This window comes from Drosophila innubila (assembly GCF_004354385.1).
Source record: "Drosophila innubila isolate TH190305 chromosome 3R unlocalized genomic scaffold, UK_Dinn_1.0 2_E_3R, whole genome shotgun sequence".
In the NCBI taxonomy this organism is placed as follows: Eukaryota; Metazoa; Arthropoda; class Insecta; order Diptera; family Drosophilidae; genus Drosophila; species Drosophila innubila.
The window spans coordinates 14,462,151-14,478,149 of NW_022995380.1; the positions used below are offsets into that span (position 1 = coordinate 14,462,151).

General features: G+C 36.2%; 1 protein-coding gene across 8 annotated transcripts in view; it reads left to right on the forward strand.

Annotated features, from left to right (window-relative positions):
- The first annotated feature begins 2,683 nt into the window (after positions 1-2,683).
- LOC117790148 (low-density lipoprotein receptor-like) overlaps positions 2,684-15,999 on the forward strand; it is a 58,341-nt gene continuing 45,025 nt past the window's right edge. For 2 of the 8 annotated variants that reach the window (XM_034629456.1, XM_034629457.1), the window contains exons 1-5: positions 3,835-3,945; positions 4,659-5,228; positions 9,502-9,642; positions 14,577-14,696; positions 14,797-14,913. In XM_034629456.1, coding sequence (XP_034485347.1) covers positions 4,829-5,228; positions 9,502-9,642; positions 14,577-14,696; positions 14,797-14,913 — 778 coding nt within the window. In that variant the 5' untranslated portion in view covers positions 3,835-3,945; positions 4,659-4,828. Of the gene's footprint in view, positions 3,008-3,833; positions 3,946-4,033; positions 4,055-4,658; positions 5,229-9,501; positions 9,643-14,576; positions 14,697-14,796; positions 14,914-15,999 lie in introns of those variants that run through there. The other 6 variants (XM_034629452.1, XM_034629458.1, XM_034629455.1 and 3 more) reach the window with 6 other exon arrangements.

Genomic DNA, 15,999 nt, shown 5'->3' on the forward strand with positions numbered 1-15,999 from the left:
TTGTGGACCACACCGAATAATACACAGTTTTTAAGCAATTGTTTTTAAAATATAAAGAGTTTTTTAATTTTCGTTTGCCTAAAAATAGTAAAGCAAATTAACTCTGTTGAATTCACATTTTATTCGGCATACACATGTGGCAAATAGGAAATCTCAGTGCAGAAAGAGTTAAAATACGAAAATCCTTTGCACAAATTCATCATACGCCGCATTGGCCGCAGTCGGCGGCGCTCCGCTTTGGGGGACAGATGTCGGCGCGGCATCCGAGGTATGTGGCTGTGGCATGTGGAATGTGGCATGTGGAACACTTGGGGCACACACAGCATGCCACAGACGACAGTTGAGTTGTTGTTGTTGCTGCTGCTTTTTGTGCACAATTGGCGATGTGGCCAGGCGCGTTACATTCTGGCCGATTTATAGCACAGAATATTTTGTGCTGCTTATTGAAATGCAGGCAAGGCAATAGCCAGTAAAGCCCTTTGGCTGCCACTTGCCACTTGCCACAGCCACACAACTACAATAGCAAATATGAGCAGCAGCCGTCAGCGCCGACGGGCAAAGCAAATACCAGCACTTGGAGCACAATTTCGTCTTCATCTTCAACCCCATCTCCATTTCGAGTTTACTCTTCCTCTTCCTCATCCTCATCCTCTTTCTATTCTGCTGCTGCCCTGCAGCGACCGCATCCTGCTACAGTTTTGGCTGCCACACTATAAATATAACATTAATTTTTATGTTTTCATATTTAGCAACGCTTCAGTAAACACACACACACACTAACACACATACAGTGGCTGCCTTATTACTGTAGTTAGATAGAGCCATTGAATGACGCTTATGAGCGATATCGCTGACGCTGGCGACGACGCGACGTTGACGTCGACGTTGTCGCTGCGCAAACGTTCAATGTTACAGCTGTTAACAGCCGCTGTTAACGGCAGCATCCACAACTGTTACGGCTGCGACTGCGACTGCGACGCCAACGTCGACGACAGCGGCGGCTGCGGCGACTGCGTTGTCTGCCTTTCTATTGTCATTTGGCACATGTGAAATATACCGTTACTTCTTGGCCGGCGCTTCATTCATTCATTCGCTGTTTACAATTCGCTTGCGTCCGTTGCACGTATTTTCCCGGCGTAACGGTTATTTGCCACTTGATTTCGTTATCCTTCAACTGCGGATCGTGTAATATTGTTGTTGTTGTTATTATTGTGGGAGAAGCGAAACTATGCAAGAATTAAAGTGAATATTGAAAAAAGAAATACATTTAAAAAAAATTCACATACATTTAAAAAAAAAATTACAAGATCTATGCAGATTTAGTCAATTAAATAAACAGATATTGATCGAAAAGCATAATCGTTAATATAAAAGTTTATAATCAAATGTCCTTAAATTAAAATGAATTTCCCAAGGCATCATTTCCGGTGATCATAAATTTTCGAGTACCAACTATTGACTGTCAATAACAACCAAATCAGTCTCAATTCGTTAAGAGCACCTGGACAAACCTGAATTTTGGATTAACTTGCCTCTAATGAATTTATTACTTAAATAATAAATTCAATCCATTTTTTCCTATAGTGTTATGTAATGATCCTCGAATCCAAAAGATACTCGTAGAGCTTCACATTTAAATCAACACTTTCTTTTGCATTTAAGTTTTTGAGTGCGAAAAGAACACTTTAGGAATATAAGAATACAAGTCAAAAATCGCTATATTAAGATCCGTTCTATCGATATTTATTTACCTCTCTGGAAAAAACTGATAACAAAGGCAATTCAAATTGGATTTAAATCAAGCATAAAGCCCAACCAGCTTTGTTTTGAAAGCTTTGAAGAGTTCAAATTGATATTTTGTGGATCACAAGCTCATTATCGATCACTCAAGCAACATTGTCAGGTGAAAGTCCTACAGTTAGTTTCCGGTTGAGTCAGGTCAATGTGATTGTATTTATTCTTCTTGATTGTGTTGACAGATTTTTAGTAATTGCCACTTAGACTAGTCATAGGCCCTGTTTAATTGTTGGCTATCAGAGTGGCGATGGTTATCAATCTGCCCATAGATAGATGTCATTTGCTGGCAGATAACCCTCAATGTCTGTCGAAGACAAACCCACTCGACAAACGGTATCAATGGGGTGGGATTTCAAGTTGAACACACGTCCGCAGCGATAAACTGCACTTAAGTTAAGTACCTGGGGAAGAGTAGGGCCGAAAGGGCGTCGTTGTCATTAATATAAATGCACGCGATTTGCGAGCGATTTTTAACGCCTGCAATTAGAAACGCCCGCAATTTGAAAACTAAACAGAGTTTTTGGGAGGGGAAATGTGCAGCAAGAAGGGGAGATGTGCGTCTGTCATCAGCAAACACACTCCGTTGCAGTGGTTCAACTTGAAAAATGATTTACACACATAAATCATAAATTATGGCTTTCAAGTGGCCGCGACAAATGCAGATGACGATGGGCGGTTGACGATGACGATAAATACAATAATCGGTAGTCTGTCTGTTCTATGTCTCCCATTGTCTGCAGCTATCCAGAACCAGCCTATTTTAGCCACTTTTGCCTCTTATCACACGTCAGACGTCACATTTCAGTTAACAGTTTTCGCATTTTCAATCAATTGGCCCAATTGAAGGCGACTTTCAATGCTAATAATTTGGCTACGATTCAGTTCGCGTCGGTCGTTGCTGGAGATCACACACAGGCACCCTTTCTTCGCAAATAGCCACGGGAATTCAAGAATTAGAGTTCCTATATATACATATTTATATCCTGATATACTTATGTTTATATACCTCAAAAATTATCATTTATCCGCTTTTTAAGTGTTTTGCTTAATTAATAATTTTGGCAAGCTGATAAAGAGCAAAAACGCGTTCGATAAATTGTCTATATATAAAGATATAGCTACGATTTTAATTTTTGCTTATCGTTTGCAATGAATTTAAGTGATCGTTTGGTGCTAAAATTAATATTTGTAGTGTTTTGCTGTGCTCAAGGTTGGTATAAAGACGAATAGATAACGTGATCAATCAGGTTATTGACTTAAAGCACTGCACTCATAAAGGATTAAACAATTTTTAATATGATAAAGTTAATTATAATTTTATATTTAATTTGATTAATTTATCCAATTGATTTAAAACCCTTTAAGTGTGTGTATTGTGTTGACTTCCTTACGATCCAGATATTCTACCAAAATTCTTATTGGAATTTTTATCAAACTTAATCCTTTCATTCAACTTATTTGCCATTTATTATCTGCAATTCATTCATAAATTGATAAGAGCTCATAAACTGCGTCACTTTGCTTCTTCTAATAAGTTTTATCGTAACTTTGGTTTAATTTTTATTTAAGATTAATTCACTTCGAAAATTTAAATTCTATAAGCTGATCTGCCAGCATCTATGCGGCAATTAGTTTAAGCACCTTCACCTTCACCTTTGTAGTAAACTCACCTCTTTTAAGAGCTGTTGATGATCTGTAAAGAGAAAACGTGAGCATCGCCAAAGAGAGACAACAAGAGTATGCCATGTGCAGAGATAGCGATAATTATCGTATGTTCTCTTCTCGTTCGCTTCAGTTCCGTTCAATTCTGTTCGGTGTGGTTCAGTTGAGTACGGTTCGCTTCTTGGGGCTTTGATAAGCAAGTCGCCTTGCAAATTTTGCAAAATGTAAAATTGAGCACCTATCGAATGAACAGCATGCGCAGTTCGCTCAGACAATCCGAACGTGTGGATTGGTTTGTGAGGGGTATGGGAAGACGGTTGGGGTAGCTATTGTTGGATGACAATTCGCTTAAAAGAGCTGGCGAATTCTCAAGACGAATTCAGTTAAAAATCCCGCGTTGTACGAGGCGGCAGCGTTTTTTCTGATCAAACTGAATACGTAAAAGCAACAGAAACTGAATACAAATAGAATCCACAGTTTTACAGTGTAAATATAGCAAGTACAACCACAATAACAACGTGCACAGCACGTGCCAAATGAAAATACTCAGACGCGCGCGGCTTTTAATCGCGCAAGAGTTTTGATAAGACAAAGTGTTTGTTTTTATTGTCATGCTTGGATTTTTTGTTTATCACTAGCCAGAAAACGCGTGCCGAAAATAATAGATAATTAATTAATTAATATACGATAAAGATAAAATAAATGAAAATAGCTGCTATCATACTGAATGGAATGAAAAATGTCGCGATTCTCTTGATTCTTTTCCCCCAATTTGAATATTTGCTACGTCAACAGAAATTTGGTGTTTTTGTATTTGCTTTGCTTTTCACCTTATTTCTTTCTGTTGTTTCCAATCTTTCGTCGTCGTTTGCCTCGGTGTTTGCGTAGATCGTATGATTTTAACCAGTTTGCGTTTATTTTTGTTGCATTTCTGATTTTTCGGCTTTTCGGTCACTCGACGCGTTTTTAGTGCTGCTCTCGCGCGCGTTTTTTGTCGCTCACCTTACTGCGGGCATAGTATATGTACATGTGTGTGTGTGTGTGTGTTTATTTTGGCAACAATTTTCAATGTTGTCGCGATTTTTGTAGCGGTGTTATTTATTTTTAAAGAGCACAGACGCCATCATACTGATTAGATAATGTCAGCAGATCCAATGCTTCCTGCATGATTATTGATCGAATGACTTTCTATTCCATAGTTTGGGGCGGAGCTACATATAGATACAATAATTGAATATATGCATAGTCACAGTGCAGTGAGAAACAAACTAGAGCAAATTTGTTAAGAAACTAACAAGCAGAGAGACAGAGTTACTAAGGAAGAGAGAAACCACAAAGTAAACTGCAAAAACCAGACAAAGTTCATACCATGGCCATAGAGTTACGCTCTACGACCACTGTAAGTGATAGCACAACTGCAACAACAACTACAACTATAACGACTACACCAACAATCAACACAACAACAAACGCAACAACTGGCTGCGACAGCAACAGCAACAGCAACAACAATTGCCAGCGTCGTGCTCAACAGCTGTTTAGTTGCGTTTGCGCCAATGCAAATCTAGTGCTGCTCACATTAATGTTAACGCTGAGCAAATGTTGCACTGCCACGCCCACAGCAACGCCTCTGACAACAACAAATAATGAACAAATGCTGCCTGCAGGCGGCGTCACATTGACAAAACTTCTCGATGGCAAAGGCATCCTCAACATGGGCTTCAAGTTCCTCAATGTATCTGGCAAGATCGGCACTCCACTGGACATAGGTGAGAAACGGGCTAACACTGGGAGGGAGAGAGCTGCTGCTAAAGAGAGGGGATGAATCGAGAAGCAAGGAATGTAAAGAGTTTGATTTTAGCCAGACTGTGCTAATTTTAGACTGCATTCAAGTCTTCAAACGAGATGCAACTGCAGTAGATGCTGCACTTGTTGCACTCGCTGTTAACCCCTTGTGAATTGCCAGTCATTTTGGCTTAATTATATTTTATATAATGAATTTGTTATAGACGTCATTCAAAAATATAAGTATTGAATGCATATCTAAAGTTCATTTGAACCCCAAGCTGTTCAACCTTGGAATTTGTCTAAAATTTCCCTTAAAACTTTTATTTTGACAAGCGTTTTATAGATTTCCGGAGTTTGCTTTTCATTTTGGTTTGCCTACGTCTCTGTCTTTTGATTGATAAGGACTTAACTTCGCTAACGGCATTTGTCTATTGCCTTTGGGGGTATTTCCGAGTCGTAAATTTCTTTAAATCAGTCCACCTGCCGGGCTGGGATTTGCTTTATTGAGATTATCTTATCGCTGCTCACTTTTATGATTTGTTTTTATAACATTTTCGCTGGGATTTAGCAATTGAATATTTTCATGCAATCAGTTTAATTTCTACAAGGTTGCGTGGTATTCGTAAAGCGTATTATAAACTTGATTTAAACTTGAGACTAAAGGATTAAATGCTTTGTACTTTGACAACTTTGTATCATTCGATATTGGAAATATAAATATTTTTAAATTTTGTATTTGGAATTAAAAGATATTTTTTACGAATATTATGATACAAACAAGTGTTCAATTCTGTACTTTGTTTCTTGCATTTTGTACTTTGATCGAATACTTAAGAAACCGTAAATAAAATTCTTGACATGCATTTTGACTCCCCGAGCCAAAATATACGTAGGTAGATACCAAAAATACCATTGACGTAGTCCAAAGAACATAGCTTATTGATCTAAATGGATCACACAGTGTCTATGAATTGTATTTTGAGATTAAAGAGTATTCAAAGTCTACCAAAAAAACAGAATACACATGCCAAAAAAAAAAAAAAAATCACCCTCAGGCTCAAAGCAGACGAGCCCCTTTTTAGTTATTTTCATACAAATTTGTATACCTAACAATCAAGTTTTCAGCACATTTTCATTTTTCATATTTTCAATACACGCTTTACATCAAGTTGATTTATAACCTGTTCTGTTTGATTTCGTATACTTTTTATTTGTTTCAACAAATTATTAACACTCTGATAGATTCCCGTCACATAAATTAGCATATCTTTTATGTGTAGTTTGGTGCAAGGTCGCCAAAGCAAAAAGCAATTCTCTCTCAGTTTTCTATTCATTTTATGTGTTTTATTTTATGATGCCCTGTACTCAGTGCAAGCGTTTACTGAGTAAAATTAAATTTAAGACTCATATTATTTTAGTTTTGGTTTAGCTTTAATAAGATTTGTTCTAGTTCAGCTTTCAGTTTCACTCGTATTTTTAGATCTTATGACCTCAATAAATAGAGAAGCGCCATTTCTTAGATAAATATAAACTGTTGTCATATCTCCTTATGCTCTCATGATTAAAATTTCATAAAGATAAGATAAGATAATTAACACCGAAATTAAACAAGATAAACATATTCGTAGTAATGAATAAATAAATGTATCTAATACCACAGGAATTAGTGTAAGACTCTATCTCTTTGCGGGTGCTTACAGGGTACCTCCTCATCAAGCACGCTCTTATGTTATTTCATTTAATTTGTTGGCTCATTTGAATTTCATGGCGTTTCTGTTTGATTTTAATTTGTTTGCGATGCCAACAGATTTTTCTAGTATATTCAACTAGTTTTGTGCCAACATCAGCAACAAAAGCACAACAACAACTAAACAACAACAAACCCAATGCTTTTTAATAGTGGGCGTGTTGACTGTCCCCTTAATGTTTCGCTTATATAAAGAAAGCAAATGACGCTGTCGCCTTTAATTGATTTGTTTTTGCTCAAAATCTAGTAAATCAACTACAATAACAACAACAAGAAAATCAACAACAATTATTAATAAATATTCATTGGTTCTTAGCATACGAAGGGGGCGTGGTCCTCCCTATAGTGCCTCCAATTGAGCACACGTTGCTTTGATTGCCCCACATCAATTTCAACTTAATGAAATCGAAAAATTGAAATTATTTAATTGAAATTGACATTGAACTTGACTTAACAAGCATCACTCGAATGTGATAAGCAGCGATGTTTTGATGTATTTTTTTATTTTTTTTTCATTATGATTAATTAGCACCCCGAATGTGTGTTTATCAAATTTTTCCCAGCACTTCGAGGGATAATCCCATTTAACATAATCTGTACTCATTATTGAATTGGTATTCTTAACACAGTTATCAAATTTATTTGGTGTGTTCTCTTGGCGAAATGTTTTTAGCCGACTCAGAGCATTGCTTAACTTGACCGTCTGGCGTTGCGTCGAGTCGAGATAGTCTCTTATCAGACCTGCTATTGCGTCTGAGCACTAGAGGAGGTTGTTCAGTTATACTTATGTCTAATAAAAATTATAAATACTTAAGTAGTAAAAAATACACTGATGAAAATGCCAAAAAAAAAAAGGTGTCATCAGTCAACCACACTATTCAGCCAGATTTTAGGCCAACCAGTTTCGGCGCTGAACAAGTTTTAACTTAGACTTTTCGATAACATTCGATACGTAAAATATCTTATTTTATGAACACAACACTGTATTTGCCGCCAGACTGAGTGGAGGCATCAAATAACCTGTTTTTTTTTATCATTATGTTTGGTTTTTTATAATTATCAATTCATGCAGGAAGAGTTGTAAAATTATGCAATTTATCATTTGAACACTGCAAATGATAAGAATATAGGTAAATAAATAAATGATTTTAGATAAGAATCAAACTATTCAAAATACATTTGATTATATTAAGGAAATACAGAATTATTGCTTTCTATAAAAGCTTGTTGTGTTTTTCTTTCCAATTCGCAAGTGAATAAAGTGGAAAATGTAAAATTTTGATAACATGCTAGAGTTTTCTTTTAAATATATAAACAGAATATCTTTTTAAAGAATATTCTTAAAATTCTCCAAATTAACTATCTTGATATGCTGAAAGTGACTTGATTGGTTTTAAATTGATCAAACCACTTATACTTACAATTTGTGCATATCTCCATGTCCATATTTATAAATAGGCTAAACATATTTAAAATGTATATTGATTATGTCCTGCCATCATTCATAATTGAAAATAATTCTCAGACAGCATGGCGACATCGACAAATTGATTTGACCTTATTGATTGACGGCATTCGGTGAATTCTTTCTCGAAACTCGACAGCGTTTTGTTGTTTCAATTTCAATTGGAACAATTACAAAATGCTTAATGGGCTTGCGTAAATTATTTATGTGAATGTTTTGATTAAACGAATAATTTTTGTTCATTTAAATTGGCCCCGAAACAGCTGTCAAATGCATCGACAACATTGACCAGGAAACCCTTCTCAAATGTGATTCCCTAAATGAATGTATGTGTGAGTGTGCGTGTGTGTGTGTTTGTCTGCGCCTGTTTACCCAGGACATTGGCAATCCATAACTTTTTCACTTGTCACATTTTCTATTATGTATCAAGAGTTGTTGACATTTTTGGGTCCCTGTATTATTTCTATTATAATTTCCATACATCTTTATGTGCAAAATGTTGTATGTGGGGCAAGACGCCTAGAAACGAACGCAACTTGAAACGGAAGTTCGGCAAAATTGTCAAGCTCTTTGGGGGGCAACCTTCAAAGTTTTGCGGCATTCAGCGCCATTTTGTTTGTGTGTATCTTATTTCAAGGCATTTTTGTTGATTAAAACCCCATGACGAGGATGGGAACTGCTTCGCATTATGTTTGTATTGTATGCAAATGATTCGAGCATCCACACACAAGTACCACCCATATGTGCGTGCGCGTGTGTGTGTATGCGTTTGTGGTCGTATGTGTCTGGTCTTGATTGTTTTGAAGTTTTAAGCCCTAATCAATTTGGGCTTTTGTGCCACCTACAAATGGCACTTTGTCTGCCTGTTTTTTCGGTACGTTTTTCGGTTTTCAGTTTCGTTTTTCGCTTTTTTTTAATGAGAAAACTTTTAGCAGCTTTTCAGATGAGCAACAGCAGCAGTTACAACAACAAACAACAACAGAAACATAATTAGCTTTAATCATTTGTTTACTTTCTACTTTCCTCCATATCTCCTGCACAGCTCAAGCCCTGTACCCGAAGTGCGATGAGAAGCAATTTCAATGTCAAAACGGCGACTGTATTCCCATTAGGTTCGTTTGCGATGGCGATGCAGACTGCAAGGATCACAGCGATGAGCAGGTCACCGAGTGCAAATTTCGCGGTAAGTTTTCGTTACACTTTCGTATTGCATACTTTTAGGGCGCCATGCTAAATGCACACTTTACAGTGGCGTCTATCACATTGAGTGATGCTTCGTTAACTGCCGATTTTGTGAATCAATCAAAATGCGAAACTAGTTTGCTACTTTTATGCTCGAACGTTGCATGGGTCAGAGTGGGACTAGAAGGGGCAGCCTAGGCCTGGGGCTGGGCTGAAGCTGCGGGCAGGGATGTGTGTGTATGTAGTTGGACTGACTGCTGACCAAAACTGTGCCATGGCAGTGCGCTCATTAAGTCACTAAACATCGACGCAAACTGCAAATGCAACGCAATTTCGCTGACTGTGGCATGCAACGTTGTTGCATCAGCAATTTATCATCAGCGCGAATTCGTCGCACGAGACTTTTGCGTCGCTATTCGACATAAAAGGAAACTATGTGAGGTCGTCTGACTTATTTTATCACAATATTTTTGTGCCAGCCACCAAAAAAAAGAATGAAAAAATTATAATACTCGTAAGAGAGATAATAATAAAAAAAAAAGAAGAGCACAATTCACTTGCTTCTGTTGCTGCTGCTGATACTGCATAACAAAATTGTTAAATAATCTTGCTGAAGGGCAAATTACAAGCAGTGAAATTGATAATGAGCCCTCGGAGGACGCAAGAAAGTTGCAATTAAACCAAGCGAAAGAGTTGCAGGTGATTCTGATGCTTAATAATGAGTGAAATGGGATATTTTCAAAGAGAAAATGGAAATTAAAAATGAACTAGAATGCGTCAAAGGGCAAACGGCATGGAATGAAGGTTAAAAAATGTAAAGTTAATATAAAATAGAAATATTAATGAGAAAAATAAGATAGTTTTGGCAAAAGATAAATAATATATGATGAAATAACTTATATTTTAAATAAGCAGGTAAAGAATTACTTAGTTATTCAATATTAATCAAATTCTGACTGTTTAAATGGTTTAAAGTATTTTTTTAAATTTAAACAAATTTAAAATAAAAACAAATTAAATTATTGTATTAATAGGCTATTTAAAATATTTATATTTTTTACTTATGTAAATTAGTGAAAATCATTTATTTAAAGTAAAATATGAAACATAATTTCGCATAGTTGAATAAGATTTAAGATATTTAGACATAATTGATGTTAGATTCAACTTTATAGCTCTGCATGCATTACTTAATTATTTTCGTTAACAAAACTCTTGATGAAGCTCAACCACCACCCATTCGCCGCCAACATCTAGCAATAACACTCACAACAACGCTCAGTGATAGACTCAGAACGGCAGATAAAACTCACTCAAAATGTTCGTTTATGTTGTGCTCGACACGCAGCTGGTGGCTGTTGAGTGAAAGCTTCGACTGAGATTTGAGAGATGCTGCAAGAGCAAGTTTTGGCAATTGTTTTTAAGGATTGGCGCTCTGCAGCTGTAAACTCAGTTGTCGGCGAACTTTTCAAGTAAACGGACGGGAAAATTCGTAAACGCGTTGAGTGAAAAAATTAACCATTAGTGAAACCAACTACATATAGAAATATTGAAGAATAAAAAAAAACAGTGCGAAAAGTAAGCAGCATAAAATATGTGACAAGTGAAAGAGTTTTGACAAACACTGTTCCAGGAGGAATTAAATAAATTGCCATAGCAAAGTGATACCAATATGTCCTCGAAATACTGACTGCAAGATATTCACTGATACACGCTGTCTAGAAGTCCTTTGATGTTATGCAAAGTGCTTTGACAAAATGCCAGAGTCAGGCCAAGGAACCCCAAAAAGCTTGACGTGTGCCTTAAAGATATGAGAAGGCTATGGAAATTTGTGTGCTCTTTTCGTTATTTATTTTTTTTTTTTTTTATGGTCCTTTTCTACTTTTTGTAGAAAGTCGCCGCCGTTCTTAGGCTAATCGGCAATGTCCATCTGTGACAGTTTGTGGGCTTGGAAAGGCCTGACTACCGCCTACTTAGAATTTAGATAGACTTTCGTCTGATTATTGTCGTTACACTTATCATTTATCATTTAGTTTTGTAGCCCACATTAAATGTGTTTCCTCAATTTCCCACAAAATTGCTAAATTTTGTCGTCTGACAGTCATTTATGTGGCACTTATAACTCTGGCCAATTTTTGACCTTTGGAAATTTATGTATTTAAGTATGTTGTTGTTATTGTTGACTATAATGAACTTGCTAACGGAAATTATGCAATCAATTTGTGCAACTTGGCTGACTCAAATATGGCACAAAGGCGTCGCAATTGAGCTAACAACAAGTCAATTGTCCTCAGGCGATTTGGTTAGACACATTTCGATGGCATATCAAGTGACAGTGTTATATTGTATAAATCATTAACTCAATATGCGTTTATAGATTCAACGATCAAATTACCTAAAGACATAACAAAGACTATTCTGTGAATACGTTAAAACATGGGTCACATTTGGTGTTTGCTATTTGTGACAAGTTTGCTGCACACACAAAGTCACAGTTTGGGCGCAATCGTGTCCGATAATGGTATGAATACTTAAATTAACTCTTAACACAAATATCTATTTCAATAAATTAAATATTATTTATACTGTAGTTTATTATGATTTTATACTTTTGCCAGCATAAAATAACATTTATAATTTTAACATGTCCTTGTTAACCTTTTGACTGGTTTACAATTTTAATTAAAATTAAATAAGGAAACCGTTTTGTATTCCAAAATATATTTGTTTTGCCTATTTTTGTGCAATTGATCGGAATGCGGTAGATAGTAAAATAATTGTAAATTACATAATTCAAAATATTTATAGCGCATTCAAAGCAGATGATAAAAACACAATAAAGATGCAGCTTAAATTTAATGTTTTCCCAATATGAAACAACTGAACAAATCAAAGTATATTCAATAAAACAAATCGTCTATTATAAATAATATAGTATCGCTACCAAAGTTTATCCTTACAAGACGACAAGCGCATTCACTCAAGCCACACACTTTTTGTTTCTCCAACAAGTTGTAAACTATGCCAACAACACCTTTAAAGATGAATTAAACATGACCGAATCCCAATCATGAAGTGGCAGGATAACATGGAGCCACTTGCTCGCCGCGTTACTAGTGTTTGCTGACTGCAACAGGGCGGCATGTGTCATGCAACACGCCGATTGACATTTGCATACAAATTGCCAGACGCTTCTCTCAAGGGCCAAAGTTTTTTAATCAACTGAAATGCCATTTAAACTTAGTTAGTAAAATATAAAAAATTATGCTGAATTGCAACTGGCAATTTGCCGCACAGTTTTATCAATTTGAACAGTAACTGCAACATGCGTTAACGCAATTAAGTGCCACAAGTGTTTTATGTACGGTATTTTTGTCACAAATAATAAATTTAATTTGATTTTTAATTGCCGCCTGAAGTGACATCAAAGGCATTAGAATGGCAACAAAAAAAAATTTATTTACATACATACATCAATGATTAAAAGCGCAGCAATTTTTCCAATGGACCCAGTTTATACACATTTAATATGCAAATTCATGAGCAATACATATTAGCAATCACTAAGTTTGACTTATTTTAGCCTACTTTTGAGGCAGGTTTAATGTAAATATGCTTCCTGTCTCACGATTCTAGTAATTTTCACGTTACACAATTGGTGCCCATTTCTCAAGCACCTCTCGTGAAGTGTATAAAAATGAACACTCCAAAGTGTTTGTTGCACATGTGACCATTTTTTATTGTTCAATATTTTGTAGCTTGTATTTATATTTGTTTTTCTTTTTTTTACAAATATTGGTTGCTGTTTTGCGTCGTTTTCGTTTTTCCTCGAAATAGGTTCGTGTAGAACACAAGTTTCTCCGTTTTCCGTTTTTCATGCTACATTTCATTTGACTGAAGCGACAAAATGCGCAAACTGAGCCAGGACATTCGCAAGGCATTCGACCGGAGAGTTGTGCACCATAAAAAGTTTAGAAAAGTAATCATATTAAATGTTATTGATATGGCAACTTGTGCCTTCAGCTCGTCTATGTCGCATTAAAATTGATTAAAATTAATGATTGTTTCATCTTTATTTTTATATTTATTTTTATGAATGCGTCGCGGATTTGCATGAGCCAAAGCCAAGTCGTTATGGCACAGTTGTAAACAGAAATTAAAGGGGATAATCGGCCCCAAAGTAAACATTGAAATCATAATATACTTGTTTTTGAATATTATTGAATATCTTAGCTATTTGTATACTCGCAGAGAGTGTTCTTAGTTCATTATTTATAAATGTTACCAGGATGTAGAAAACCATAATTTAACTAGCTTATATATATTTATTTTTATTTATTTTCAAATCTTTTTTTTTAATTTCAAAACTTCAATTAAACTTTCATTTTTATTCAAGAGGTATAATGCAGGTAGAATTTGATTTTTAAGTAAAAGTATAGATTTTAAATGGTTTATTCGCAGCTTAAAAAAAAAATTAGTTTATTATAAATAATTAATTTTCGATCTAAAATGTTACAAATTGGAGTGCAGCTCTTATGCAACTTTATTTTCGAAACTTGTAACAGCTACGATCTCTGCTTATTGTAGATTCAAAAATGAATTCGAAATTCAGCGACCGTGAGTATGTAATGATTTATTTATATGAATTTTGTATTTCTGTTTTGTTTTACTGCTTCTTTGTATATATTCTTTGCACAGCACGTGCTCAAGTGCCTGTAAAAAAAAGCACACTAACATACACACACACATATAGTATATGCGTTTAAGTAGCAACTGGATGGTTCTGTTGGCTTTTGTTTTTGATACGGGTCCAGGGCAAAGTTCAAAGGCAGCCACAAGCACACAACGCACAACAAGCCATCCAACTTACAAACACTATAGACAAAAGGACACTCGATTTAACATGTTTCGTTTGCACTGTTTTGCTCTTTCCAGAGGCCACATGCTCATCAGACCATTTCCGCTGCTCGAATGGCAATTGCATACCGAATAAATGGCGCTGTGATCAGGAGAACGATTGTGCCGATGGCTCCGACGAAGTAAACACACTGTGCAGTAAGTCAAACATGAATATTCAAGCGATTTCGTGTGCATTTTGAATTGAAAAATAATATATGAATATATGAGTACATTGTATTGTATTGTCGATACACAGTGAATGCCTGTCCCAACAATGAGTTCAAATGCAAGACCGTTGACCAGTGCATACCTCGGAATTGGCTCTGCGATGGCAGCAATGACTGCCGTGATAAATCCGATGAAGCGCATTGTAGTAAGCAACAACAACAACAAGAACAACCATTTTCTATCTATCTCTCTAACATTCATTTTCCCGTCTGTGCTCATAACTAACTCACTTTCCACTTGCATTTTATAAAGTGTTGCGCATAATTTGAAAACTACGCTCATATATGTCCCATATTCCCCATACAGTTTAATCAAGTCGTTGAGGAGCAACGTTGCATTCAAGTGTATATAAAAGCTAACAATAAACACATAAGCCCCCCACTTTCACAAACACTCATTCACACACAATGCGAGCACACATATGCATGACATAACACGCATACGCAGCGTTGGCTGCCCGACAACGCCTGGCAACAGCGCATAAAGTGCTTAGCCCATAATGCTCACTCACACACAAGCAGCATACTAGCATTGCACCCCCTCCCCTCGAACACACACTAACACACACACACACAGACACACACATAAACACGCGTACACGCATACTAACAACAACCCTTGGCCTTGGTTGTTGGCTGTTCGATAGGATTATGTAATGGCATTCTGGCCACAAACAAACAACAAACAAAAAAAATCAAAGGGGCAGCCGTTCCTGTTCCTTCCGCTTATTTGAGGCAGCGTAAAATAAATGTATTTAATATCCCCAATGAAATTTATTAGCTGCAGTTTACCCCTCACTCAACTGAACTCGATTTCGTCTTATGTATATCTTCCATCCAAATCGTAGAGGCACGCACCTGTTCGCCAGAAGAGTACAGCTGCAAAAGCGGCGAAGGTGAATGCGTTCCTTTGGCCTGGATGTGCGATCAGAGCAAGGATTGCAGCGATGGCTCCGATGAGCATGCCTGCAGTAAGCACATCCCAACGATTTTCAATATCTTTTGATTTGTAGTGATAATTAATTTGAGTTTCTCTCTTGATTTTAATTAAAATCTCCTATGAGTGGGATAGATTTATAGGCCACTTATCAATTCCTTTATCCTTTCACCTATCACAACAGCTTGCTTCTAAACCCAATTTTAGCCATCATCAAGTATTTATTAACTATTATATATAATATTTACCAAAGTCAATTATATTGTTTATCAAACTTTAGCTTTTATGTCACTTA